The 26,789-nt window shown below is 37.9% G+C and overlaps 1 protein-coding gene across 1 annotated transcript; it reads right to left on the reverse strand.

The window, feature by feature from the left end:
* Positions 1-2,413: 2,413 nt before the first annotated feature.
* Positions 2,414-23,496, reverse strand: LOC129684525 (vomeronasal type-2 receptor 116-like). The gene is made up of 5 exons (XM_055617714.1): positions 23,197-23,496; positions 22,012-22,812; positions 20,528-20,752; positions 13,827-13,950; positions 2,414-3,318 (listed from the first exon to the last, which is right to left on the reverse strand). Exons 1-5 carry the CDS (start codon positions 23,389-23,391, stop codon positions 2,414-2,416), a joined length of 2,250 nt encoding a protein of 749 aa, XP_055473689.1. The 5' UTR covers positions 23,392-23,496.
* Between the last annotated feature and the right edge of the window lie 3,293 nt (positions 23,497-26,789).

The raw sequence follows: 26,789 nt of genomic DNA on the forward strand, positions 1-26,789 counted from the left end.
GGATACTTGGTCTGAGCAACATATGTGTCCTCTTGCCTATATAAAACAGAAGTGTGCATTTTTTATCCTGGGGCTAAATATTTGGACAGTAGTTCATAGTCACTTGGGTGCTAGGAATGGAGGCTGGGATATCAGGGAGAGTTATCAGGGTTCTAAGCTGCTGCATCATCTCTCAAGGTCCTGTGTTAAGACTTTTTTTTTTAATTTTGCTGGTGTGGAGTTATTTCTTTTCCATGGTTTCTTGGGTGTAGTTAATCTACTTGGGTTGGAGTTTTTCTTCTATTATATTCTTTTGCCTGGATTTATGGTTGGATGTTATTTAAATTTGGATTTGTTCTAGAATATCTTGTTTTCTCCATCTATGGTAAATGCAAGTTTTTCTGGGTATAGTATGGTTAGGCATCTGTGGTGTGTTAGAGTCTACAAGACAAATGCCCAGGCCCGTCTGGCTTTTAGAGTCTCTGTTGTGAAGTCAGCTGTATTTCTAACAGCTCTGACTTTACTTGGCCTTGTTCTCTTGCTGCTTTTAATATTCCTTATTAGTTCTGTACCTTTAATGTTTTGGGTATTATGAGGCAGTAGGAATCATGCCTGCCCCAATTTATTTGGTGCTCTGTGCAATAGGCTATCTATTTCTTTAGGTTGGGGAGGTTTTCTTCAATGATTTTGTTGAAAATATTTTCTGGACCTTAGGGCTGTGAGTCTTCTCTTTCTTCTGTTCCTATTATTCTTAGGTTTGGCATTTTCCTGCTGTCACAGATATCTTGAATGTTTTTGTCAAGAACTTTGTAGATGTAACATTTCTGACTGATGTATAAAATTCTTAAATTATAACTTCTATGCCTGAGATTCTTTCTACCATCTGTTTAATTTTGTTGGTGACGCTTGTGTCTTTAGTTTCGGTTCTTTTACATAGGTTTTCCTTCTCCAGGACTACCTCATATTTTGTTTTCTTTATTGCTTTCATTTCCATTTTCACGTCTTAAACAGATTTATTCAGCTCCTTCACTTATTTGATTGTATTTTCTTGTGTTTCTTTAAGAGGTTTATTTATTTCCTCTTTAAAAGCTTCTAACATGTCCATAAGATTGTTTTTTTTTAATGCCATCTTCTTGTGCTTTGGCTGTGTTATAATATCTAGAGCTTGCTATAGTAGAATGTCTGAGCTCTGGTGGTGCCATATTGCCCTGGTTCTTGTTGATTGTATTCTCATGTTGGCCTTTATCCATCTTGTTGGCCCTGATTTGGGTTGGATGTTCTTGATATTGACAGGAATCCTCAGAAAAGCAAACAGAATCTTAGGCCTGACAATTGTGATGGAAAACAACCCACTGTTTACCTCTGCTGATTGTGTCCTAGGTGGACATGCATATTCCTGGGGTCTTGTAGGCCTCCTGGGAAAAAAAGGCAAAGACAAGGGCCTGACAATGGATCTCAGAGGACAAAATGAAGCTCACCTATTCTGGTGCTTCCCCAGGTGGATCAGGCAGACATATAATTGTCAAGAACTGGTCTCAACATTTTATTTTTTATTTTTAATGCCAACAGCTTTATTGAATACCTTCACAAAGCAAATGTGTAAAATGTAAATGAGATTTACAACATGAGATTTGTAAGATGAGATTTTTGAGTCCTTGTCTAATTGTTGGAACTGGAATGCTTATGGCTTGTATTTCTGCAGGCCATATGAATGCTTCCAAACTGTTTGTAAATTCATATGATCATAAGTCCATTTATTTCTGCATCATGATGCTTTTCTAAATTTTTCCACTAACTCTATCTTTTACAGCCTTTCCCCCGCCTTTTCAACATAGATCCCAGAGACTTCAGTAGTGGAATTGTTATTTATGAAATGGTGGTAAGGTGATATTTCATGGGTCAACATTTGCTTATGTCATCAAAGATAGAACAGTTGACTTGGGGCCCAACTTATAGAGTCAAGCCTGCTGACTAGCATGAAAGATCCTAGAAAATACTCTGCATGCTATGAGAAGTAGAAGGAGGAAGAGGAGAAATAAAGACTAACTGGTACCAATTTGTTAATAATTCCTCCAGTTCAATCAAGGGGTTCATCAAAAAAGCCCTCCCAAACCAAAGTCTCACAGATTATTGAAGAAGAAATTTTCAAAAATCTTGAGAGTCAAAGGATGAAGAAGCGTACTGTGATAATGTCTTCTAGGAACTGCAGAAAGCATATGAAAAGTTATCACTCACATGACACTCAAGTTGTGAGCAGAACAAAGATGACACCAATGAATTTGTTAAAGTAGATGGAGGAAAGATAAAAAGGATTCAAGCCTACACAAAGAACCACAGGTAACTGAAAAAATCGGGGAATTGTAGAAGTGGCCATTCATAGGGAAGGGAACAGAGATATTTTAAGTATAATCAAAAATTCTAAACTATGAAGGGTTCAATACAGTGATTTATTACGGTACTTTTGAAGACAATTAGAATCTGGTCTTATCAAAATAACATAACACTTTGGCACAAAGATGCACCCTAAAAGTCCTGCACTGGAGGCCAAGATGGAGAAGACCTCCACAGCCACCATGACCTTCCCCTTAGTGCTGTGGTAGACAGGGAGGAAGGTGATCCAGACACTGCAGAACACCAGCATGCTGAAGGTCAGGAATTTGGCTTCATTGAATCTGTCAGGCAGATTCCTGGCCAAGAAAGCCAGAGTGAAGCTCCCCAGAGCCAAAGAGCCCAAGTATCCCAGGACAAGGTGGAATGCAATGACTGAGCCTTTGTTGCATACAATGATGATCTGCCCATGTTCAGAGTGTGTATCAGTGTCAACATATGGAGGTGATGTTGCCAGCCAGATTCCATAGATAATTAGTTGGACAAGGGTACAGATGGGAATGACAAAGTTGGGTGCTCCTGACACCAGCATCCATTTCATCCTTCTTCCTGGAGTAGTGATCTTGAAGGCCAGGACCACAGTAATTGTCTTGGCCAAGACAGTAGACAGAGCCACTGTAAAAAAGACTCCAAATGTGGTCTGCTGCAGGATGCAGGAGCCCATGTTGAGATGCCCAATAAAACACAATGAGCAGAGGAAACAGAAGGTGATGGAGACCAGCAGGATGTAGCTGAGAATGCGGTTATTGGCTTTCACAATGGGAGTGTCCTTGTACTTCACAAAAGCACCAAGTACAAGAGCTGTGAGTGCAGAGAAACACAAGGACATGCAAGCCAGAGCCATCCCCAATGGGTCTTCATAAGCCAGAAAGGAGACCTGCCTCTGCAGGCAGTATGTATGCTCTGCATTGGCATACTGGTCATCTGGACAGCTCACACACTGCTCCATACCTGCTGGAGAACATACAAACAAACTCTAATAAAATTTCATCACTGTATACTTAATAATTTAGTGTCTGTATTAATCAGAGAATAGCACAATAAACATTTTATTATTCATTAACAACTTTAGTATTTATTGCTCTAGGAAGGAATGAGATCATGCTGTTCTGTAACAATCCCTAGTGATGAAGCATACCAACTTCACAAAAAAATGAAAAGAAAAATATATTTTTACTTATTAACTTTTATATTTATAAAAGTTTTTAAAATAAAAAAATACTTTAATTTCTTGGTACATTACAAATGGTAATTTTTAACAGCTCAGATTGGTTAACACTTCAAGCTTTAAGATTATTAGACACAGATCTTTGGGCTATGCAAGCATAGTGGTTTGAGTGAGAAATTTCCCTATATGCCCATAGGTTTGAATGCTTGGTCCCTAGGGGTGGAGTGACTTGTAAGGATTAGGAGATGCATTATTTTTGGAGTTGGTTTGGTCTTGTAGGATTAGGTGTTGTCTTGCTGAAGGATATATGGCACTGAGCATAAAACTTGGGTTTTCCAAAGCTCAGGCCAAATCCAGTGACTCTCTCTTACTGATACCTGGTCCCTGAATACTCAGCAACTTCTACAGAATTATGCATGGCTGCATGCTTCCAAAGCTCCCTGGCATGATTATAATGGACTACCTCTGAAACTGTATGCAAGCCGCTATTAAATACTTTCTTTTATAAGGATTTTCATAGTCATGGTGTCTCTTTATAACAATAGAACACACACCAAGGCAGAAATAATAGAGAGGAATTGGATTTCTCTGACGGGCCTGACCATTCTGCTGTTGGAGGAATGTGAACTTTGGTATTTTGGATTAGGAAAGAAGTTGAATGCTTTAAGTGGGGACTAATAGGCCAAATCAGAAGGATCATGAAAGAGAGTATAAGGGATATTTGAATAGTTGTTGTCCAGGTCAAAAATTTAAAAAGGAGAAAATCAAAGAGGCTAAGAGACTGTTCTATGATGATTTTTCAAAGAATGTTTGTGATTTTTGCTCTTGTTCTAAAAAGTTTCCCTGAGGCTAAAGTGATGAATGTTGGTAGAGAAAATGTTAAGAATAACTAATTTTGACTTCCTTGTGTAGGTATTAATGATCCATCTTAAGTAGAGTAAAAGAACAAGGTAAGAAAGAAAAAAATATACAAAATGTCCAGTTTGAGGGAAAAAGAAAAAGAGCACCAGGAAGTTTAACGGAGTTACGTGTAGAGCTCAGGGTTATAAAAAGTTTAAAGCCTGTTGCTAAACGGAATGACAACTAGATGGAAGATGTTAAATGGAATGTAAACCTCACAGAGCTAAACTTCCCATTCATGAAAGGAATTAGAGAGAACTAAGCAATGAATGAAATCATCAAAAATAGAAACCTGGTAAAAACATACTTGAACAAGTAGGTGGAGTTACATTGCCAATAAGTACAAAACCTTGGGAGCTTTGGCCACAGAGTTGTAGCTTAGAGTAAAGGATAAAATAAAGTGGTTGTGAAATCTCCCTCTAGTGCCAAGAAAAGCCACTACACTGGGAATTTGTCAGATATCTCTGCTTGAAACCCACAGAGGAGGACTTTGCAGCCAGCCCTGAAGATACCTGATAAAACAGGGTCAGATGAAAGGGGAGGAGGTCTTCCCCTATCAGTGGACTTGGAAAGGGGCAGGGAGGAGACCAGGGAGGGAGTGTGGGGTTGGGGAGGGAATGAGGGAGCGGGATACAGCTGGGACACAGAGTTAACAAAATGTAACTAAAAAGAAAAAAAAAAAAAAATTAAAAAAAAAAAAGAAAAAGAAACCCAAGAGAGTCGGCTGAGTGAATCTGTGAAAGTGAACACTCGGATTTCACTGGAAATACCAAGATACTGAAAATGCCAGAGTCAGGGAATACCTCCCAATGAGAGAAACAGACAGGATATTTAATCAGGCCAAGAAAGAAAGTTTTGCAGTCAACAAAACTAAAAGGAGTTGGGAACCTGAAAAACACTTTTGCATGAGACATGGAGAAGCAAAACTTGGAAACTTCCCTGCTGGATTTTGGTCTTTCTTTCCTTAATTCGTTCCTTTCCTCACTTTTAGAATAGTGCTATATGTTCTGTGCATTTGTATATTGTAAGTATGTTATCTATTTTTGATTTTGATTTAACAAGATGCTACAGTTAATAGATTGCTTTGAGTCTCAGAAAAACTTTGATATTTGGATTTTTTTTCATATCTTCTTTTTTGAAATTTCTTTTCTTTTTTTAATTGATTACACATTATTCACTTTGTATCCCCCCATAAACCCTCCCTCCCTTCTTCCCTCCTAATTCCACCCTCCATCCCCCTTCTTCATGCATACCCGTCCCCAAGTCCACTGAAAGGGGAGGTCCCCCTCTCCTTCCTTCTGATCTTAGTCTATCAGATCTCACCAAAAGTGGCTGCATTGTCATCTTCTGTGGCCTAGTAAGGCTGCTCCCCCATCAGGGGGAAGGGATCAAAGAGCAGACCAATCACCTTTCGTCAGAGGGAGTCCCTCCTCTCATTACTATGGAACCCACTTGGACACTAAACTGCCATGGGCTACATCTGTGCAGGGGTTCTAGGTTATCTTCATGCATGGTATTGGTTGGAGTATGAGTCTCTGGAAAGACCCCTGTGCTCAAATTTTCTGGTTCTGTTGCTCTCCTTGTGGAGTTGCTGTCTTGTCCAGATATTACTATTTCCCTCTTCTTTCATAAGATTCCATGCACTTTGCCCAACAGTTGGCCATAAGTCTCAGCATCTGCTTTGATAGCCTGTAAGGCAGAGCCTTTCAGAGGCCCTCTATGGAGGATCCTAACTTGTTTCCTGTTTTCTTCTTCTTCTGATGTCCATCCTCTTTTCCTCTCAGGATAGGGATTGAGCATTTTAGTCAGGGTCATCCCTCTTGATTACTTTCTTTAGATGTACAGATTTTAGTAGGTTTATCCTATATTATATGTCTATAGAAGTGAGTATATACTGTGTTGTCTTTCTGCTTCTGGGAGAGCTCACTCAGGATGATCCTTTCCAGGTCCCACCATTTACCTGCAAATTTCATGATTTCCTTGTTTTTCACTGCTGAGTAATATTCCATTGTGTAGATGTACCACAATTTCTGTATCCATTCTTCAGTTGAGGGACATCTGGGTTGTTTCCAGCTTAACTATGTTGTTTCCAACATAACTATGTTGAAGAGATATGGAGAGAGTGGGCAGCCTTGCCTTGTCACTGATTTCAGTGGTATTACTTTAAGTTTCTCTCTGTTTAGTTTGATGTTGGCTATAGGCTTGCTGTATATTGCCTTTACTATGTTTAGATATGTGCCTTGTATCCCTGATCTCTCCAAGACTTTAAACATGAATGGATGTTGGACTTTGTCAAATGCTTTTTCAGCATCTAGGGAGATCATCATGTGTTTTTTTTTCTTTCAGTTTGTTACTATTGACTTTAATTTCTTTCTTTATTTCTTCCTTAACCCAGCTGTCATTGAGTAGCATGTTGTTCAGTTTCCATGTGTGTGTAGGCTTTTTGCTATTTCTGTTGTTGTTGAGGTCCAGCTTTCTCCCATGGGGATCAGATAGGATACAAGTAATTATTTCAACTTCTTATATTTGTAGAGGCTTACTTTCTGACCAACCATATGGTCTATTTTTAAGAAGGTACCATAAGGTGTTGTGTTTGGGTGTAAGGTTCTGTAAAAGTTTGTTAGGTTCATTTGATTCAAGACTTCTTTTAGAGATATTGTTTCTTTGTTTAATTTCTGTTTTGTTGACCTGTCCTTTGTTGAGAGTATGGTGATGAAGTCTGCCACTACTAATGTGTGAAGATCTATGTGTGGTTTAAGTTTTATCAATGTTTCTTTTAGAAATATGGGTGCCCTTGTATTTGGGGCATAGATGTTCAGGATTGTGATGTGTTCCTGGTGGAATTTTTCCTTGATGAGTATGAAGTGTCCTTCCCCATCTCTTTTGTTTAATTTTGGTTAAAAGTCTATTTTATCAGATAGTGGAATAGCTATTCCTGCTTGCCTCTTGGGTCCATTTGCTTGGAAAGCTGTCTTCCAGCCCTTTACCCTCAGGTATTATCTATCTTTGTGACTTAGGTGTGTTTCTTGTATGCAACAGATTGCTGGGTCTTGTTTATGCATCCATTCTGTTACTCTGTGTCTTTTTATTGGAGAATTGAGTCCATTGATATTGAGAGAGATTAATGACCAGTGGCTGTTAGATCCTTTGATTTTGATGTTGGCTGTGGTCATAAGTTTGTGTGCTTGGTTGCTTTTTGTTTTATTGTAGTGAGGTTAATTATTTCCTGTATTTTCTTGAAAGTAGTTAGTTTTCTTGGCTTGTATTTTTTTTGTAATGTCTTCTGTATATCTGAATTTATGTGTAGGTATTGTTGAAATTTGTTTTTTGTCATTGAATATCTTGTTTTCTCCATCTATGAGGACTGAGAGTTTTGCTGGGTGTAGTAGCCTGGGCTGACATCTATGTTCTCTTAAGACCTGCATGATATCTGTCCAGGCCCTCTGGCTTTCATGGTCTCTGTTGAGAAGTCAGGTGTGATTGTGATGGGTTTGCCATTACATGTTCCTTGTCCTTTTTCCTTGCAGCTTTTACTATTTTTTCTTTGTTCTCTATACATATTGTTTTGATTATTATGTGGCTGTACTTTCTGGTCTAATTTATTGGGTGTTCCGTGGACCCCTTGTATTCTTATTGGCCTCTCCTTTAAGTTGGGGAAATTCTCTTCAATGATTTTGTTGAAAATATTTTCTGGGCCTTGGAGCAGGGAATCTTCTTTTTCCTCTATTCCTATTATTCTTAGGTGTTGTCTTTTTATGTTGTCTTGAATTTCTTGGACAGTCTATGTCAGGAAATTTTTAGATTTAACATTTTCTTTGACAGGTACATCAATTTCTTCCACTGTAACTTCCACACCTGAGATTCTTTCTTCCATCTCTTGTAGTCTGTTGGTTATGCTTACCTCTGTAGTTCCTGTTTTCTTCCCTAATTTCTTTCTCTCCACAATTTCCTCCATTTGTGTTTTCTTTAATTTTTCCAATCTATCTTCAGGTCTTGAGCCATTTTGTTGATTTCCTTGGCCTGTCTGACTGTATTTTCCTGTTTTTCCTTCAATTCCTTCAGTTGTTTGTTTGAACAATCCTGTTTCTTTTATTTCTTTCAGTGATTTAAGTATTTCCTCTCTAAAGGCCACAAACTCTTTGACTGCAACTTCCTGTATTTCCTCACGGATGGCCATAATCTCTTTTTCTTTATCTTCTTCTATTTCTTTATGGATTGCCATAATCTGTTTGAGTTTATCTTCCTCTAGGTCTTTACGCATTTTTTTTCCTCTGTTATCCTCTTCATGAGCATAGATATTAGGTCATCTTCTTGAATTTCAATTATGCTGCGGTGTCCAAGGCTACTTGCCCCTGGATAACTGGGTTCTGCGGATGCCATATTGTTCTGTCTTTTGTTGTTTGAGCTTTTACACTGGCCTCTACCCATTGGACTATCTTAGGTGTTGGGTGTTAGTTCCTGGTGGTTCCTGGATTCCTGTGGTGGAGAGAATCTCCTTAGCAGGAAGATGGTTTTTCTTGGAGGAAGCTTCCTCAGCTTTTTGTGTATGGTCACTGTATGGCCGGTGTTTTTCAGCAGTTGCCACTGCTCACCTCATGTGTATAGATCTGAGTGGTAACTGTGGTCCTTGTTAGTCGAGAGGGCTCTCCTCTCACCCAGAGATGTCCTGGAGATACCTGCCCTGCTTCTAGGTTTCTTGCTCCAAATTTAGTGAGCTGCTGCTGTAACCTGGGTGTCCTGTGCTTTGGTCACTTTGGTTAGGGATAACTGGTTGCCCCTTGGAGCAGTACCTCCAAGGGTACTGGGGGTTGATCTCGGGGATCCCAGGCTTCTGTAGGTCTGAGGATGGGGCTCTGTGCCCCAGTACCCAAGCGGTAATCTGTGGCAGGTGAGTACCGCTCTCCTGGTAGCAGCAGGCTAGCTGGCGCACGGCAGGTCCCTGTGTTGGGCTGGTCTGCGGGACCTTTGCCGGGATGTACTGAGTGGCCTAAGTCCATTTCGTTCACTTAGTTCCCTGTGGGGATTTCTCCCAACAGGGTCTCGAAGTCTCTGATTCCCTGGGGCGCACAACTCTGTCTGTGAGGAATCGTTGGTGCAGAGCAGGTCTCTGAGCTGGCGGCATGCATGCTTGCCGGTCTGCGGTACCTCTTCCAGGGATATACTGGATGACCTAATTGGGTCCCTGTTTCCTTCCTCTCTGTGGGGTTTACTCCTGACAGGGACTCTCAGTCTCTGTTGCCCTGGGGCACACAGCTCTGTCTGTGCCGTAGAGCTGGGCACACAGAAAGTCTCTGTCTCTGTGCTCGTGGCTGGAGCCCAGTTCAGTGATGGTGGCTTATACCCTCCATTTTGCAAAACCTTTTCCAGAAAAAGATTGGTTGAATCTAGGTTAGTCTCGTTTCCTTCCTTCCTTGTGGGATTTTCTCCTGACAGGGACTCCCAGTCCCTGATGCCCTGGGGTGCACAGTTCTGTCTGTGAAGGAGAGTTTGGCACACAGCAAGTCTCTGGTCTGCTATCTAGTGCCTGCGCCACCTGGGATTTCTTCTGGGTTCTGGCTGAGTGACCTGAGAGTGGAACCGACTGATTCTCATGCTGTGGGGGTTTCCTCTCACCTGGGAAACATGGTGCTGTTGTTTTAGGACCCAGAGTTCAGTTCTTGGTCGCTGTACCTAAAACGTTGTCCTGCTCCTCAGATGCAGTGTTCTCCTGGTGCTGCCATTTTGTTCCCTATTTATTTCTTTATTTACAGTTTATTCAATTTGTATTCCAATTGTAACTCCCTCCATTGTCCCCTCCAAACTCACCCTCCTACCCCTTCCCTCCCATGACTCACCCTAAGTCCACTGATGGGGAGGTCCTCCTCCCCTTCTCTCACCCTAGCCTATCAAGTTTCATGAGGAATGGCTGCATTTTCTTCTTCTGTGGCATGGTAAGGCTGCTACCCCCTCAGGGGGATGTGATCAAAGAGCCAGCCAATGGCTCCATGTCAAAGACAGTCCCTGTTCTCATTACTAGGAAACCAACTTGGACACTTGAATGCCATGGGCTACATCTGAGCAAGAATGCTAGGTTATCTCCATGCAAGGTCCTTGGTTGGGGTGTTAGTCTGAGTAAAGACACCTGTGCCAGATTTTTTGGTACTGTTGCTCTACTTGTGGAGCTCCTATCCCCTTCAGGTCCTTCTATCTCTCCCCTCTTTCATAAGATTCCCTGCACTCTGTCTAAAATTTGGCTGTGAGTCTCAGCATCTACTTTGATACCCAGCTGCGTAGAGTTTTTCAGAGATCCTCTATGGTAGGCTCCTTTCCTGTTCCCTTCCCTCTCCCTCATCTGATGTCCATCCCATTTCCCTTTCTGAATGAGAATTTAGCATCTTATTTAGGGTCTTCTTTTTTGCTTAGCTTCTTTAGGTGTACAGATTTTAGTGTGTTTATCCTATATGATATATCTAATATCTTTATAAGTGAGTATATAACGTGTGTCTTTCTGCTTCTGGGTACCTCATTCAGGATGATCTTTTCTAGTTCCCACAATTTGCCTGCAAATTTCATGATTTCCTTGTTTTTGATTGCTGAGTAGCATTCTATTTTGTAAATGAAGCACACTTTCTGTATCCATTCCTCAGTTGAGGGACATCTGGGTTTTTTTCCAGATTCTGGCTCTTAAGAATAACACTGCTGTTAAGAATAACACTGGATATTCTGGTCTAACTGGATGTCTACATGTAGAAAAGTGCAAATAGACCCATATTTATCACCCTACACAAAACCAAATTCCAAGTGGATCAATGACCTCAACATAAAATCAGACACACTAATTCTGTTAGAAAAAAAAGTGGGGAAGAGCTTGAACACACTGGCACAGGAGACAACTTCCTGAACAGAACACCATCAGCACAATCTCTAAGGTCAATAATTAATAAAAAGGACCTCATGAAACTTAAAGGCTTCCTTAAAACAAAGGATACTGTCATCAGAACAAAATGATGTTCTACAGACTGGGAAAGGATCTTCACCAACCCTATATCTTACACAGGGATAATATCCAGAATATATAAAGAACTAAAGAAGTTAAAAAGCCACAAATCAAGTAATCCAATTTAAAAATGGGGTACAGAGCTAAACAGAATTCTCAGTAGAGGAATATCACATGGCAGAGAAACACTTAAAGAAATACTCAATGTCCTTAGCTATCAGGGAGATGCAAATCAAAATGACCCTGAGTTTTCACTTTACACCTATCAGAATGCCTAAGATAAAAAAACTCAAGTGAGACCACATGCTGGAGAGGATGTGGAGAAAGGGGAACCCTCCTTTCTTGCTGGTGGGAATGCAAACTTGTACAACCACTTTGGAATCAATTTGGCGCTTTCTCAGAAAATTAGAAATCGTGCTTCCTCAAAATAACTCAAGTATACATCATGGACATTATTAACTTTACCATGTTTGTAGGAGCTTTATTGGTAATAGCCAGAATCTGGAATGTTGGACACTTAAATGGTGTCAATAATGTGATAAATGATGCCTACTTTTGAAGCTGGAATAGCTGCATTTTGCATGAAGGTATGGCTAAACACCTATGGCGTTAAAACATGGTGTTTGGAATGACCAAGGGTTAGCCCCATAGGCTCATAGATTTGTCTGCTTGGTCACTAGGGAGTGGCACTATTTAAAAGATTAGAATGTGTTGTCTCCTTGGAGAAGGTTTGACCTTATAGAAAGGGTGCTGCTGAGGGTGGGCTTTGGGATTTCAAAAGCCCAAGGAGTCCCAGTGTCTCTCTGTTCCTACTGCCTAAGTATCTGGATACATAACACTTAGCTGCTTCTCCACAACCATTCCTGACTGTGTGCTGCCATCCTCCCAGCCATTCCAATAATAGACTAAACTTCTGAAAGTATAAACCAGCTCCCAAATGTTTTTTTAAAAGAATTACCATATTCAATACGACACTGACTTAGAAATCAAGTCTAGATCACAACCAGCTGATACGATGCATTGAGCACTTTGCCCTGTGCTCTTAGTCTGATCTTCATATAACAAGGAGACACAATTCCCTCAGGCATGTTCTATTCACACAATACAATATTTCATTAAAGAAGCTGTGCTCCTCATGCATCAAAATCCTCTTCTGTTTAAGTCCCTCACCTGAACAATTATTGTAATAATTAGAAAAGGGACATTTACTTCTCTATTTATTTATATTCTTAAAATGCCCACCATATGGGATTCTCTAAATTCATTTACTTTGGTTCCTATAACTCACTTGTAAATTAGAAGCAAAAATGTCCAAACAATTCATAAATTTTTCATATATCACAACATAAAATTATAGATTTTTCTTAGAATTTTTATTTAAATGTAATGTATACATATAATATATTTGGATTTAATCTACCTCTTTATTCCTTATATTATCAACTTGAGAATAGAGGGGATATATAGAAGTGGTTTGAGAGAGGGTAATGATTGATGCTGAAGGGAAATGGGAAGGAGATTTAACCTTTAATCAATTAAATATATTTAAATTACTTAAATTCTTACATGTATGTGATATGCATAAAGGTGTGTGAATGATTGTATGTGAGAGTGATTCTTGCATGTCCATGTGAGAACAGCTGCAGCTCTGCATGCATTTGCAGTTCAGAAGACAAACATAAGGTGTTTTTCTTCACTTTCCACTCTTTGTGGTAAAGTCTCTTTTTATTTCCAGCTACATAGTCCAAGCTAGATATCGTGCAGCACTAAGAATATCCTGAGCCCTTTCTCTATTGGTCAGTAGGAAGTGCCCACTGAAAACACTACCACATCTTTGTGTTCATTCTTGTGTATGCACTCTGTCTTAATTCTTTCACAGTAAGTTCTTCCTTCATTCTATAAGCTATTCCCTAAGATCTTAAATACATCGTATTAAACAACAGCAAGAGGCTGAGCTTTGAGTGTTTGTCAAAGACCAAGCTGGAAGCCAGGAGAATAACACTGTGGACTGATCTTGATATCACTTTAATTTGTTCAAAGGAACATGAATGGTTAGAAATGTGCATATCAATATTATGTGCAAAATGTTCTGATAAAATACTAGTTACATTTTTTTCATAAAAATTCTCTAGAAAATATAAAATATGTAAGCATCATAATGTGAGCAAAGAGAGTGTTTTGAGCATCGCAGTATATATTTATTCAGAGCTCATACTATATATCAGTAAAACGATTATATTAAAAATTCAGAGCTCATACTACGCTTGATATCAGTAAATGATATCAAGCTTGATATCAATTATATTAAAAACAGACATCTTGTTCTGTAGTTTCCTTTCAGGCCCTTTCAAAGTTCTAGTTTTACAAAGAGAAGATCATCAATTTCAGCAAACTCTTCTGCACACAAACACGTACCTGTCTCATTGGAAACCTCATTCTCTGGGCACCAGACACAATCAAAGCAGCAGTCGGCTGTCTGATTCTGATGAAATTTCCTGAATCCAGGAGGGCACGTCACACTGCATGTAGAGGTGGGAACCTGAGGTAGTTAAAATAAGCATTGGTAACAGACATGGGCTAAACACGCTCCTTTTTATCCTGCACTATTTATCAAATTCAGCATCTGAGCATTTCCTACAAACCTGCAATGAAATTGAAGACCATACAACATCGAGGACATGGTGTAACAATTTATGTACAAATGTTTGGATGACAACATCAGAATTTGTTTATTCCTGAATTGATCCATCAGAAATACATGAGTGCCATGAATTGCTTTTGAGTGTTTATAGATAAAAAGCAAGGTTAGTGAGTGTTGAAGGAAAGCATGATAGAACCGTGAAGGGTTAGAGGATTAAAAATGAACAAATTATGTAGGAGGCCCTCAAACATAAAAATAATTTAAAGTTACAATGAAAGTCTATATACAGAGACATGTTTGTGAACAGTTGCATCTCAATCCTTCTTATGCTGTGAAGATGTGCTCAACACATTTCATGTAATACACCTAGTTACAATTTTTTAATACTTTTGATATTTTTAATTCTGTATATATGTTTTCTCTGGTGTGGAGTGAAATGTAATGTGATTTTAGGTGTCCATGAAAGCTAAAGGCAAATATTCTCATGACCTACACTTAAAGAAAACTGTTATCCTTTCCCAGTCTGTAGGCTGTCATTTTGTTCTGAGGACAGTGCCTTTTGCTTTACAGAAGCTTTTCTGTTTCATGAGGTCCCATTTATTGATTGCTGCTCTTAGAGCCTGTGCTGTTGGTGTTCTGTTCAGGAAGTTGTCTCCTGTGCCAGTGAGTTCCAGACTGTTCCCCACTTTTTCTTCTAACCTATATAGAGTATCTGGTTTTATGTTGAGGTCTTTGATCCACTTGGACTTTAGTTTTGTGCAGGGTGATAAATATGGATCTATTCTCATTTTTCTGCATGTAGACATCCAGTTGGACCAGCACCATTTGTTGAAGATGCTGTCTTTTTTCCATTGAATGGTTTTGGCTGCTTTGTCAAAAATTGAGTATTCATAGGTGTGTGGGTTTATTTCTTGGTCTTCTATTCGGTTCCATTGACCCTCCTTTTTGTTTCTATGCCAATACCATGCAGTTTTTATTGCTATTGTTCTGTAGTACAACTTGAGATTGGGGATGGAGATACCTCCAGATGATCTGTTGTTGTACAGGATCGTTTTGGAGATTCTGGGGCTTTTGTTTCACCATATGAAGCTGAGAATCTTTTTTTCAAAGTCTGTAAAGGATGGAGTTGGTATTTTGATGGGAATTGCATTGAATCTATAGATTGCTTTTGGCAGGATGGCCATTTTCACAATGTTAATCCTACCAATCCATGAGCACAGGAGATCTTTCCATCTTCTGATATCTTCTTCAATTTCTTTCTTCAGAGACTTAAAGCTTTTTTTCAAACAGGCCTTTCACTTACATGGTTAGTGTCACCCCAAGGTACTTTATGTTATTAGTGGCTATTGTGAAGGGTGTTGTTTCCCTGATTTCTTTGCCGGCCCTTTTGTCTTTGGTGTACAGGAAGGCAGCTTTTGTTTTTGTTTTTTTTAGTTGATTTTATATCCTGCCACTTTGCTGAAGGTGTTTAGCAGCTGAAGAAGTTCTCTGGTTGAATTTTTGAGGTTGCTCATGTATACTATCATATCATCTGTGAAAAATGACACTTTAACCTCTTCCTTCCCAATTTGTATCCCCTTGATCTTTAGTTTTCTTTTTTCTTTAGCTAGGACTTTAAGTACTATGGTGAAGAGATATGGACAGAGTCAGCAGCCTTGTCTTGTCCCTGATTTCAGTGGGATTGATTTAAGTTTCTCTCCATTGAGTTTGATGTTGCCTATAGGCTTGCTGTATATTGCCTTTACTATGTTTAAGTATGTGCCTTGTATCCCTGGTCTCTACAAGACTTTAAACACGAATGGGTGTTGGACTTCCTCAAATGTTTTTTAAGCATCTAAGGAGATTATCATGTGGTTTTTCTCCTTCAGTTTGTTTATGTCGTGGATTACATTGATGGATTTCCATGTGTTGAACCACACTTGCATACCTGGGATGAAGCCTACTTGGTAATGGTGGATGATATCTTTGATGTGTTCTTGGATTCGGTTTGCAAGTTTTTTATGGAGTATTTTTCCATCAATGTTCATAAGAGAGATAGGTCTGAAGTTCTCTTTTTTGTTGGGTCTTTTTTGTGGTTTAGGTATCAAGGTGACTGTGGCTTTATAGAATGAGTTTGGTAATGTTCTTTCTGTTTCTATTTTGTGGAATAGTTTGGAGAGAATTGGAGTTAGCACTTCTTTGAAGATCTGGTAGAATTCTGCACTGAAACCATCTGGCCCAGGGCATTTTTTGGAAGGGAGACTGTTGATGACTGCCTCTCTTTCCTTGGGGGATATAGGACTATTCAATCTTTCTACCTGATCTTGCCTTAATGTTGGTAGATGGAATCTATCAAGAAAATTGTCCATTTCTTTTAGATTTTCGAATTTCGTGGCATACAGGCTTTTGTAGTAAGACCTAATGATTGTTTGGATATCCTCGGTGTCTGTAGTTATGTCCACCTTTTCATTTCTAATTTTGCTGATTTGGATAGTTTCTCTTTGCTTTTTAGTTACTTTGGATAAGGGTTTGTCTATCTTGTTGATTTTATCAAAGAATCAGCTCTTGGTTTTATTGACTCTTTGAATACTTTTATTTGTTTCTAATTGATTGATTTCAGCCCTGAGTTTGATTATTTCCAGCCGTCTTCTCCTCTTGGGTATATTTGCTTCTTTTTTTCTAGTGCTTTCAGTTGGGCCATTAACTTGCTTATATGAGATGTCACAAATTTCTCCTTTAAGGCACTTAGTGCTATGAATTTTCATCTAAGCACTGCTTTCATTGTATCCCATAAATTAGGGTATGTTGTACCTTCATTTTCATTGAATTTTAGGAAGTCTTTAATTTCTTCCTTAACCCAGCTGTCATTGAGCAGCAAGTTGTTCATTTTCCATGGGCTTGTAGGCTTTTTGCTAATTCCATTGTTGTTGAGGTCCAGCTTTAGTCCATGGTGGTCAGATAGAATACAAGGGATTATTTCAATCTTTTTGTATCTGTTGAGGCTTGCTTTGTGACCAACTATATGGTCTATTTTGGAGAAGGTTCCATGAGGTGCTGAAAGAATTTGTATTTGAGTTGAATGTTCTGTAGAAATCTATTAGGTCCATTTGATTTAGGACCTCTGTCAGTGCCTTTATTTCCTTATTAGGCTTCTGTCTTGATGATCTGTCCCTTGGTGAAAGTGGAGTGTTGAAGTGTTAAGGTGTTGGGATCGATGTGTGATGTAAATTTTTATAATGTTTCTTTTATGAATGTAGGCGCTCTTGTATTTGGGGCCTAGATGTTCAGAATTGTGATGTCCCCTTGGTGGATTTTACCTTTGATGAGAATGTAGTGTCCCTCCTCATGTTTTTGATTAATTTTGGTTGAAAGTCTATTTTATTAGATATTAGGATAGCTACCCCAGCTTGTTTTCTGGTCCGTTTGCTTGAAAGACATTTTCCCAGCCCTTTATTCTGAGGCAGTGTTTATCTTTGTTGCAGAGGTATGTTTCTTGGATGCAGCAGAATGTTGGATCTTGTTTCCGCACCCATTCTGTTAGTCTGTGTCTTTTTATTGGAGAGTTGAGTCCATTGATGTTCATAGATAATAGTGACCAATTAATGTTAGTTCCTTTTATATTGGAGTCGGTGGTCTTACTGTGTTTCATTGCTTGTTTTCTTTTAATTTTTGTTGGGATATTACCTGTGTGCCATGTTTTCTTGGGTGAATTCGTTTTCGTTGGATTGGAGTTTTCCTTCTAGTATCTTCTGTAGGGTTGGTTTGCTGTGTCGATATTGCATAAATTTAGTTTTGTCATGGAATATTTTGTTTTCTCTATCTATGTTGATTGAAAGCTTTGCAGGGTATAGTAGTCTGGGTTGACATTTGTGGTCTCTTAGAGTCTGCATGACACCTGCCCAGGCCCTTCCGGCTTTCATAGATTCTGATGAGAAGTCCCGTGTGACTTTGATAGGTCTACCTTCTTACGTTACTTGGCCTTTTTCCGTTGCTGCTTTTAATATCTTTTCTTTGTTCTGTAGATTTAGTGTTTTGACTATGATGTGACGTGATGTGTTTCTTTTCTGGTCTAGTCTATTTGGTGTTCTGTAGGCCTCTTGTATATTTATGGACATCTCTTTCTTTAAGTTGGAAAAATCTTCTATGATTTTCTTGAAAATATTTTCTGGACCTTGGAGCCTTAAATCTTTTTTTTTTTCCTTCTATTCCTATTATTCTTAGATTTCGTCTTTTCCTGGCATCCTTGATTTCTTGGATATTTTGTGTTTGGGACTTTTCTGATTTTACTTTTTCTTTGAGAGAGGTATCAATTTCTGTGACTGTATCTTCAGCTCCAGAGATTCTGTATTCCATCTCTTGTATTCAGCTGGTGATGCTTACCTTTGTAGTTCCTGATCTTTTCTCTAAGTTCTCCATCTCTAGGTTTTTCTCAGTTTGTGTTATCTTTATTGATTCTAATTCTGTTTTCATGCCTTGCACCATTTTCTTCATCTGTTTGAATGTGGATTCCTGTCTTTCTATGATGGACTCTATTTTTTTTGTTTATTTCCTCTCTATTTGCCACTAACTGTATCTCTATTTGTGCCTGTATTTGTTTGGCCATGTTTGCCTGTGTTTCTTTAAGAATTTTGTCCATTTCCTCTTTCTTTACCTCCAATTGACTGGCCACATCTTTGATAGATTGTTCATTTCTTTTTTTAACTGTTTGAATTTGCGTGGCTATTGCTCTAAGAAAATTGTTTCCTCTTTATGAGCCTCAAATAATTGGGTAAGTATAGCTTTAAAGACACTGTTGTCAGAACAAAATGACAGCCTACATAGTGGGAAAAGATCTTCACCAACCCTATATCTGACAGAGAGCTGATATCCAAATATATAAAGAACTAAATAAGTTAAAAAGCAATAAATCAAGTAACCCAATTTCAAAATGGGGTCCGGAGCTAAACAGAGAATTCTCTGTAGAGGAATACAGAATAGCAGAGAAACACTTAAAAAGATGCTCAACATCCTTAGCCATCAGGGAGATGCAAATCAAAACGACCCTGAGATTTCACCTTACAACCATCAAAATGGCTAAAATATAAAACTCAAATGAAAACACATGCTGGAGAGGTTGTGTAGAAAGGGGAACCCTCCTCCATTGCTGGTGGGAATGTAAACTGGTACAACCACTTTGGAAGTCAATCTGGTGCTTTCTCAGACAATTAGGAATAGTGCTTCCTCAAAACCCAGCTATACCAATGCTAGGCATATACACAAAGTTTGTTCAAGTACAGAACAAGGACATTTGCTCAACCATGTTTGTAGTAGCTTTATTTGTAATAGCAAAAACCTGGAAACAACCCAGATGTCCAACAACGGAGGAATGGATACAGAAATTGTGGTATTTTTACACAATGGAATACTACTCAGCAATCAAAAAGGAGGAAATCATGAAATTTGCAGGCAAATGGTGGTATCTAGAAAAGATCATTCTGAGTGAGGTATCCCAGACGGAGAAAGACGCACATGGTATATACTCACTTATATAGACCTGTAAGATATGATAAACATAATGAAATCTATACACCTAAAGAAGATAAACAAGAAAGAGGACCCAGGTTAAGATGATCAATCCTCACTTAGAAAGACAAATGGGAGATGCACTGGACATAGAAGAAAACCACAGAGGGCTCCTGAAAAACTCTACCTAGCAGTGTATCAAAGCAGATACTAAGACTCATAACCAAAACTTCAGCAGAGTGCAGGGAATCATATGAAAGAAGGGGGAGTTAGTATGACGTGGAAAGGATAGGAGCTCCACAAGGACCAAATATATCTGAGCACAGGGGTCTTTTCTGAGACTGACACTCCACCAAGGACCATGTATGGATATAACCTAGAACCTCTACTCTGCTTGGATGTAGCCTGTGGTAGTTCAGTAACCAATTGGTTTCCCATAGTAAGGGGAACAGGGACTATTTCTGACAAGTACTCAATGGCAGGTTCTTTGACCTCCCCACCCCCTAAAGGAGGAGCAGTCCTGCTAGGCCACAGAAGAGGACTTTGAAGCCAGTCCTGAAGATACTTGATAAATAGGGTCAGATGAAAGGGGAGGAGATCCTCCCAAATCAGTGGACTTGGTAAGGTGCAGGGAGGATATGAAGGAGGAAGGGTGGGATTGGGAGGGAGTGAGGGAGCAGGATACAGCTGGGATACAGAGTTAATAAAATGTAACTAATAATATAAATAAATAAATAAATAAATAAATAAATAAATAAATAAATAAATGATAGATAGATAGATAGATAGATAGATAGATAGATAGATAGATAGATAGATAGATAAAGAAATAAATAAATAAGAAAATGAAAACTGTGAGCCATCATGAATGTTATGAAATCGTCCTGGGTCCTTTGTAAGAGCAGCAATTTTTCTTTCCCAATTAGCCATAGCTTTAATGTCACAATTTTTAATAATATAAACATACTAAAATATGAAAGTTATGTGTACACACCAGTGTTGATCCCATAGCCAAATCTAAGTCTTCAGATATGTGTAGTTGTTGGCTCTGTGGCAAATAAGGGGAATAGCCTCCTATTTTCACCTTTAATCCAAAGCCTTGTGGAAAATTCCAAATGTTGAAAATGTCATACTCTGCACAGTGTTTTTTTCTCTGACTCATGTTCACCTGTTCTCCAACAGGGTTAGTAAATGCAACATTCTCCAGCAAAGAAACCACCTAAATGAGATATTTCTTTGGATAATTACATATGTCCACCAGTAAGGCCAAGAGACATTGTGAATATTTTATATTTTTCAATATATTCTAGGAAAGGTAACTATATTGAAGGTATTCTATCTAGTGAAAAACAAGGTATCTCATGGCTAATTTAACTTAATTATACTTCATCTGTTTTTTATTGTGAATAAACATTTACCAAATATTGAATAACCTAGTACAACAGAGCTGGATACTCATTACTTATATAAAAACTGCTAAACAGTAAGTGTAGATATTTTTACAGAAGTGTGTATGTGTGTCAAAAATAATTTTTTTAATTTTTTATTAATTACACTCAAAAATAATTTTTTAAAAGAGAAGTCATAAAACTGACAGTGAGTAAGGTGTTTTCATGTTATTGAAAAGAAGAGAGGGACTTGTAAACCAAGAAATGTATAATACACATAAAAATAAAAATGAATTTCATGAAAGGATTATTTAGTCCTTAGTATTTGTCTACATAATGAATTAACACTTCATATAAATAATTATCAATTACATTGACCAACACATGATTTGTTTCTTGAAAAACAAATTTGCTTCTAGTTGTCACATGACAACTAGAGTATTTTATAATAAAATCTCTATTCTTTCCAATATTGAACTAATTTGATAAAATGTAAAGTCACAGTCTTATAAAAATAACAGATACTCACACAAAAATGTTGTCAGTCATTAAAATTTTACTGTTATGCAGTCTATTTATCCACAAAAAAAAATTATTGTATTAAGTAGATTTTTGCTATAGAATTCCTATATTGAGGAAATAGTGTCTGAAAATTTGTATGATTATTTGTGGTACCATTAGGACTATTCGTGGAGATAACCCAGAACCCCTGCACAGATGTAGCCCATGGCAGTTCAGTGTCCAAGTGGGTTACCTAGTAATGGGAACAGGGACTGCCTCTGACATAATCTGATTGGCCTGCACTTTGATCACCTCCCCCTGAGGGGGGACCAGCCTTACCAGGCCACGGTAGAGGACAATGCAGCCACTCTTGATGAGAACTGATATACTAAGATCAGAAAGAAGAGGAGAACCTCCCCTATCAGTACACTTGGGGAGTGGCATGCATGCAGAAAGGGGAGGGAGGGTGGGATCAGGAGGGGAGGAGGGAGGGGCTTATGGGAGGATACAAAATGAATAAAGTGTAATTAATAAAAAAAAAGAAAAAAAATACCATAACATAAGCATTGTGTAAAGTAATATCATTTACCTGCTGACGGTCAAAGAATATTGCGTCCTCTAGCTTCTGAGACTCTATTTGTTGAAGAATAATTTCATGATAGGTATGAGCCACAGCATACACAGCATTGTATAAATTGTAACCTTCTTCACTTAAGACCATGTCAAATTCATGCTGTGATAACCATTCCAAAGAAGTATTGGATGAACAATGGTTCAGTGTGCTATAGTTTACATTAAAAACTGAACAATTAAAATAATTCCACTTCTTTCTCATCTGAGAAATGTCTACTGGATATTTGGAAGTGTTCATTGTTTGCATAAAATTTCTAAATTTGGAAATCATGCCATTGTGGTGTGAAAAAGTGACAGTCCCATGGAAAGTATCAAGACTGAAATCTCTCATACTTGTGGTGACATCCCATTGTGAAGTGGTGATCCAGATTCTTTCTACACCTAAATATACCCATCGTCTGAAGCTGGCTTCTAGGGTAGAGTTCATTTCACCATAAATGATAACAACCTTTGCTGATGATGTCACGATTTGTTTATCATATCGGACAGCCCTTGTCAAGTATAACTGCATGCTATCTGGGATGACATTTGCAAAAGCTAGACAGAGTCCATTACTTTGCATCTCTTCTCTCAAGTCTGAGAGAAACTGAGTTCCCTGGTCATCATCGGAGATGACCAGCCCTATCCAGGTCCATGTAAAATAAAGCATCAGAGACACCATGGCATTGGGCAAACACGTATCTTTGTGTGCTATCTGGTAGACATAAGGAAACCGGACTTTGTCATTCAGGATAGGATGAAATCGTCCAAAGAAAATCTGAAGGTTGAAAAACAGAGGAAGCAAAGTGAGAAACATGATTAGCTACAAGTTCTTATGTAGATATAAGTTGTGTTACTCACCTTCCAGAATTCCTGCAAAAGGAAATTAAGATTGCCTTGTAAGTATTATGCATTATTCTTATATGGTTCTACAATATGTCTTTCAAGTCTGGACATTCAACAAATCATTTTCTGTGTTTCTCCATTTCATCTATTTTTTAATATAGGGAAATGTTAATGACATATCAATATCTGACTCCTTAATCCTCTAGAATATATATTGATTAGCACACAGCAATCCATGCTGCCCCTTCATTCTCTGTATGACCTTGGGATTGGCATTGATAAGCTATTAAATCTCCTTTTTATCACACAGCCTCACCTTTGGTTCCTCGTAAAAGTTTGCCAGTTTTACAGATGTAGTCCATGATGGTCCTGTAAGGCCTACAAGACATGTAGGCTCTCCGCAGATATAATTAAGAATAGTTTGAAGACTGCTGTTTTGTGAAATTAGGATATCAAAAGTACTTAATGCATTAAAACATATGCTAGTAGCAAAAATATATATCAAAGACATGTTGGGTAAAAGGTAAGGGTTTCTGTTGATTTCATCAGTAGCAAAAAGCAGTACAAGAACAAATTCATATTTCTGATCCGTTATTCTAAAAGAAGACAAAGGAGAATAATAAAGGATACTGCAAACATCAAATTTTCAAATATATTGAAGTGAACGTTTTAATATGCCCTCTCTAAATTTCTGTTTAAGTTCCACCTATCCTATTATAACAGTATAAAATAAGAGATCTTTAAAGATGAAAGCATTTTCAGAATTCATCAAATGAGTCATGCTGGTTGAGAGTTTTATCGGTGGAAATCTATAAAGAGCTGGTTTTATTTCTGAGACACATCTCTGGACTAGACCTAGACAGTGAGACTTCTATATGTCTGTCTGTCTTGGTATTCTCATTCTATGGAAATATGAAAAGCAAATGATGTGAACAGTATACCCAATTCACAGTGCTTTATGCTTTATTTTTAATTATTAAAACATAAATATTAAATGATTAAAATCTAATATAGTTTATTAATTATATTTTATTCATATGTATAAATTCTCCAGACACCAGCTTTTTGTTTCATTGATTCTTTGAATAGTTTTATTTGTTTCTAATTGATTAATTTCAGCCCTGAGTTTGACTATTTCCAACTGTCTGTGCCTTTTGAGTATATCTGCTTCTTTTTTTTCTAGGATTTTCAGTTGGGTCATTAAGTGGCATGTATGTGATGTTACAAATTTCTTCTTGAAGGCACTTAGTGCTATGAGTTTTCCTCTGAGCACTGCTTTCAATGTGTCCCATAAATTTGGCTATGTTCTGCCCTCATTTTCATTGAATTCTAGGAAGTCTTTAATTTCTTCATTTGTTCCTTAACCCAGCTGTCGTTGAGTAACAGGTTGCTCAGTTTCCATGTGTGTGTAGGCTTTTTGTTATTTCCATTGTTGTTGAGGTCCAACTTTAGTCCATGGTGGTCAGATAGAATACAAGGGATTATTTCAATCTTTTTGTATCTGTTGAGGCTTGCTTTGTGACCAACTATATAGTCTATTTTGGAGAAGGTTCCATGCGGTGCTGAAAAGAGGTGTACTCTTTTGAGTGTGGGTGAAAAGATCTGTAGACATCTATTAGATTCATTTGATTTAGGAATTCTGTAAGTGCCTTTATTTCCCTATTTGGTTTCTGTCTAGTTGATTTGTCCCTTGGTGAGAGTGGGGTGTTGAAGTCTCCCACTATTTAGTTATTAGGATCAATGTGTGATTTAAGCTTTAATAATGTTTCATTTACAAATGTAAGCACTCTTGTATTTGGGGCATAAATGTTCAGAATTGTGATGTCCTCTTGGTGGATTTTTCCTTTGATGAGAATGCAGTGCCCCTCCTCATCTTTTTTGATAAATTTTGGTTGAAAGTCTATTTTATTAAATATTAGGATAGCTACTCCATCTTGTTTTCTGGATCCATTTCTTTGAAAAACATTTTTCCAGCCCTTTACTCCGAGGTAGTGTTTATCTTTGTTGCATAGGTGTGTTTCTTGGATGCATAGTGCAAGGAATCATAAAAAGGGGGGATTTAATATGACCTGGAGAGGACAGGAGTTCCACAAGGACCAAATATATCAGGGCACAGGGGTCTTTTATGAGACTGTTTCTCCAACCAAGGTCCATGTATGGATATAACCTAGAACCTCTGCTCAGATGTAGCCCATGGTAGCTCAGTATCCAAGTAGGTACCCTATAAGGGGAACAGGGACTGTTTCTGACATGAACTCAATGGGGGGTTCTTTGCCTTCCCCCCCCCCGGAGGGAAAACAGCCCTGCTAGGCCACAGAAGAAGAATTTGCAGTCAGTCCTGAAGATACCTGATAAACCAGTATCAGATGAAAGGAGAGGAGGTTCTCCCCTATCAGTGGACTTGGAAAGGGACAGGGAGAAGATGAGGGAGGGAGGGTGGACTTGTGAGGGAAAAAGGGAGGTGGATACAGCAGGGATACAAAGTCAACAAACTGTAACTAATATTAAAAAATAAAAATTTAAAAAAGAAAAAAATACATTATAAATGTTAATAAAAGAATAGAAATTAAAAAAAAGCTATTGTCATATATGGCAATGTAGATTTCAAACCAAAATTAATAAAGTGCACTACAAATTAACAATGGAAGCAATCTATCAAAAGATAACAGATGTAAAAACATGCACTAAATGTTAGAGCTCTTAATTTAATTTTACAATGCTAATGGATGTGAAAGGCCATCTGGATCATAGTAAATTAGCAGTGGGTTATTCCAATACTCTGCTCACACTCTAAGACAGCTCAGTCACGTTGAAAATTAACCAGGAGTCTGTTGTGATTCTTTGTTTAAACCTAGAACCCATGACAAATTTCCCTTCCACCCTAGTGTGTCTGTTGATATTGCTGTTTTCCAGTCTTGTTTGTGCAGCCATTTCTATGGTTTCCTGGTATTCTTGGTCTTACATTCTCTCTGCCTTGTTCAATGATGTTTCCTGCACTGTGGCTATATCTGTTGGGGCTGGGTTCTCTGGAAGCCATTAAGACTTGAGATTTTTTTGAAGAGAACTAGTATATGCCAGGGATATTATTTAAAGATAAAAGAGCTATTAAAAAATTCTCCAGATACATAAAGAATCATAAAATATACAATAAATTTTTTGGCTTTCAAGTCTGTGTTCTTCAGCATTATAAAAATCTCATTAAATCACATTTAATAATATCAATAACTAACAATAACATTTCAAATGCCTTTGAACAAATTACGGTTTGATCTCTTATGTTATAACTTGTAAATTATTATTTGAAAATGAAGCATTAAAAGAACACAAAATATTAAAAGTGAATCACATATGGTTATATTCTAAAGACAGAATATTATACTTTCTGAAATAGAGTAAAGAAATTTAAAAAGCATTATGTACTCCTAAGACATCGTCTAAGAATACATTTTTACTCACAAAAGATTATGATTGATTTTGCTAATTTCATGCACAATGAGAAAAACCATCAATAATGACATTTCCATAAAGATTTTCAGTAACTTCAACTGTTAATTTTTATCAAACATGTCATTTAAACTTATATAACCATTAATATAATATATAGAAGACAGTATAACATATCTTATGGCTATTATTTCATTTTTGGTGTATTTTATACATAGATTTTCTCTTATATTTTTGTGTGAATGTTACTATGTTACTATGTCATATTGGTAAAACAAACAGAAAATCCTATCAGACTAGTCTTAACATTACAGCCTTCCTAATTCTTCAGTATTCCTTTAGTGAGTCAGAACACTGGGCCATTTTCTCCCTATGAAATGTGTTCTTATGTCTCAGCATAGTCTACCAGGACTTCTGTTTCCATTAGCAATTGTCTCTCATCTGAAACACAAATACCCACCATGT

The sequence above is a fragment of the Psammomys obesus genome, unplaced genomic scaffold (assembly GCF_907164565.1).
Source record: "Psammomys obesus unplaced genomic scaffold, mPsaObe1.curated_primary_1811, whole genome shotgun sequence".
In the NCBI taxonomy this organism is placed as follows: Eukaryota; Metazoa; Chordata; class Mammalia; order Rodentia; family Muridae; genus Psammomys; species Psammomys obesus.

Coding starts and splice junctions, on each gene's coding strand:
- LOC129684525 (XM_055617714.1), bottom strand. CDS start 23,391: ATGTCTTTGATATATATTTTTGCTACTAGCATATGTTTTAATGCATTA. Junction 20,753..22,011: donor TATTCTTTGACCGTCAGCAG/GTAAATGATATT, acceptor TATCTCATTTAG/GTGGTTTCTTTGCTGGAGAA. Junction 3,319..13,826: donor TGAGGTTTCCAATGAGACAG/GTACGTGTTTGT, acceptor GTTCTCCAGCAG/GTATGGAGCAGTGTGTGAGC.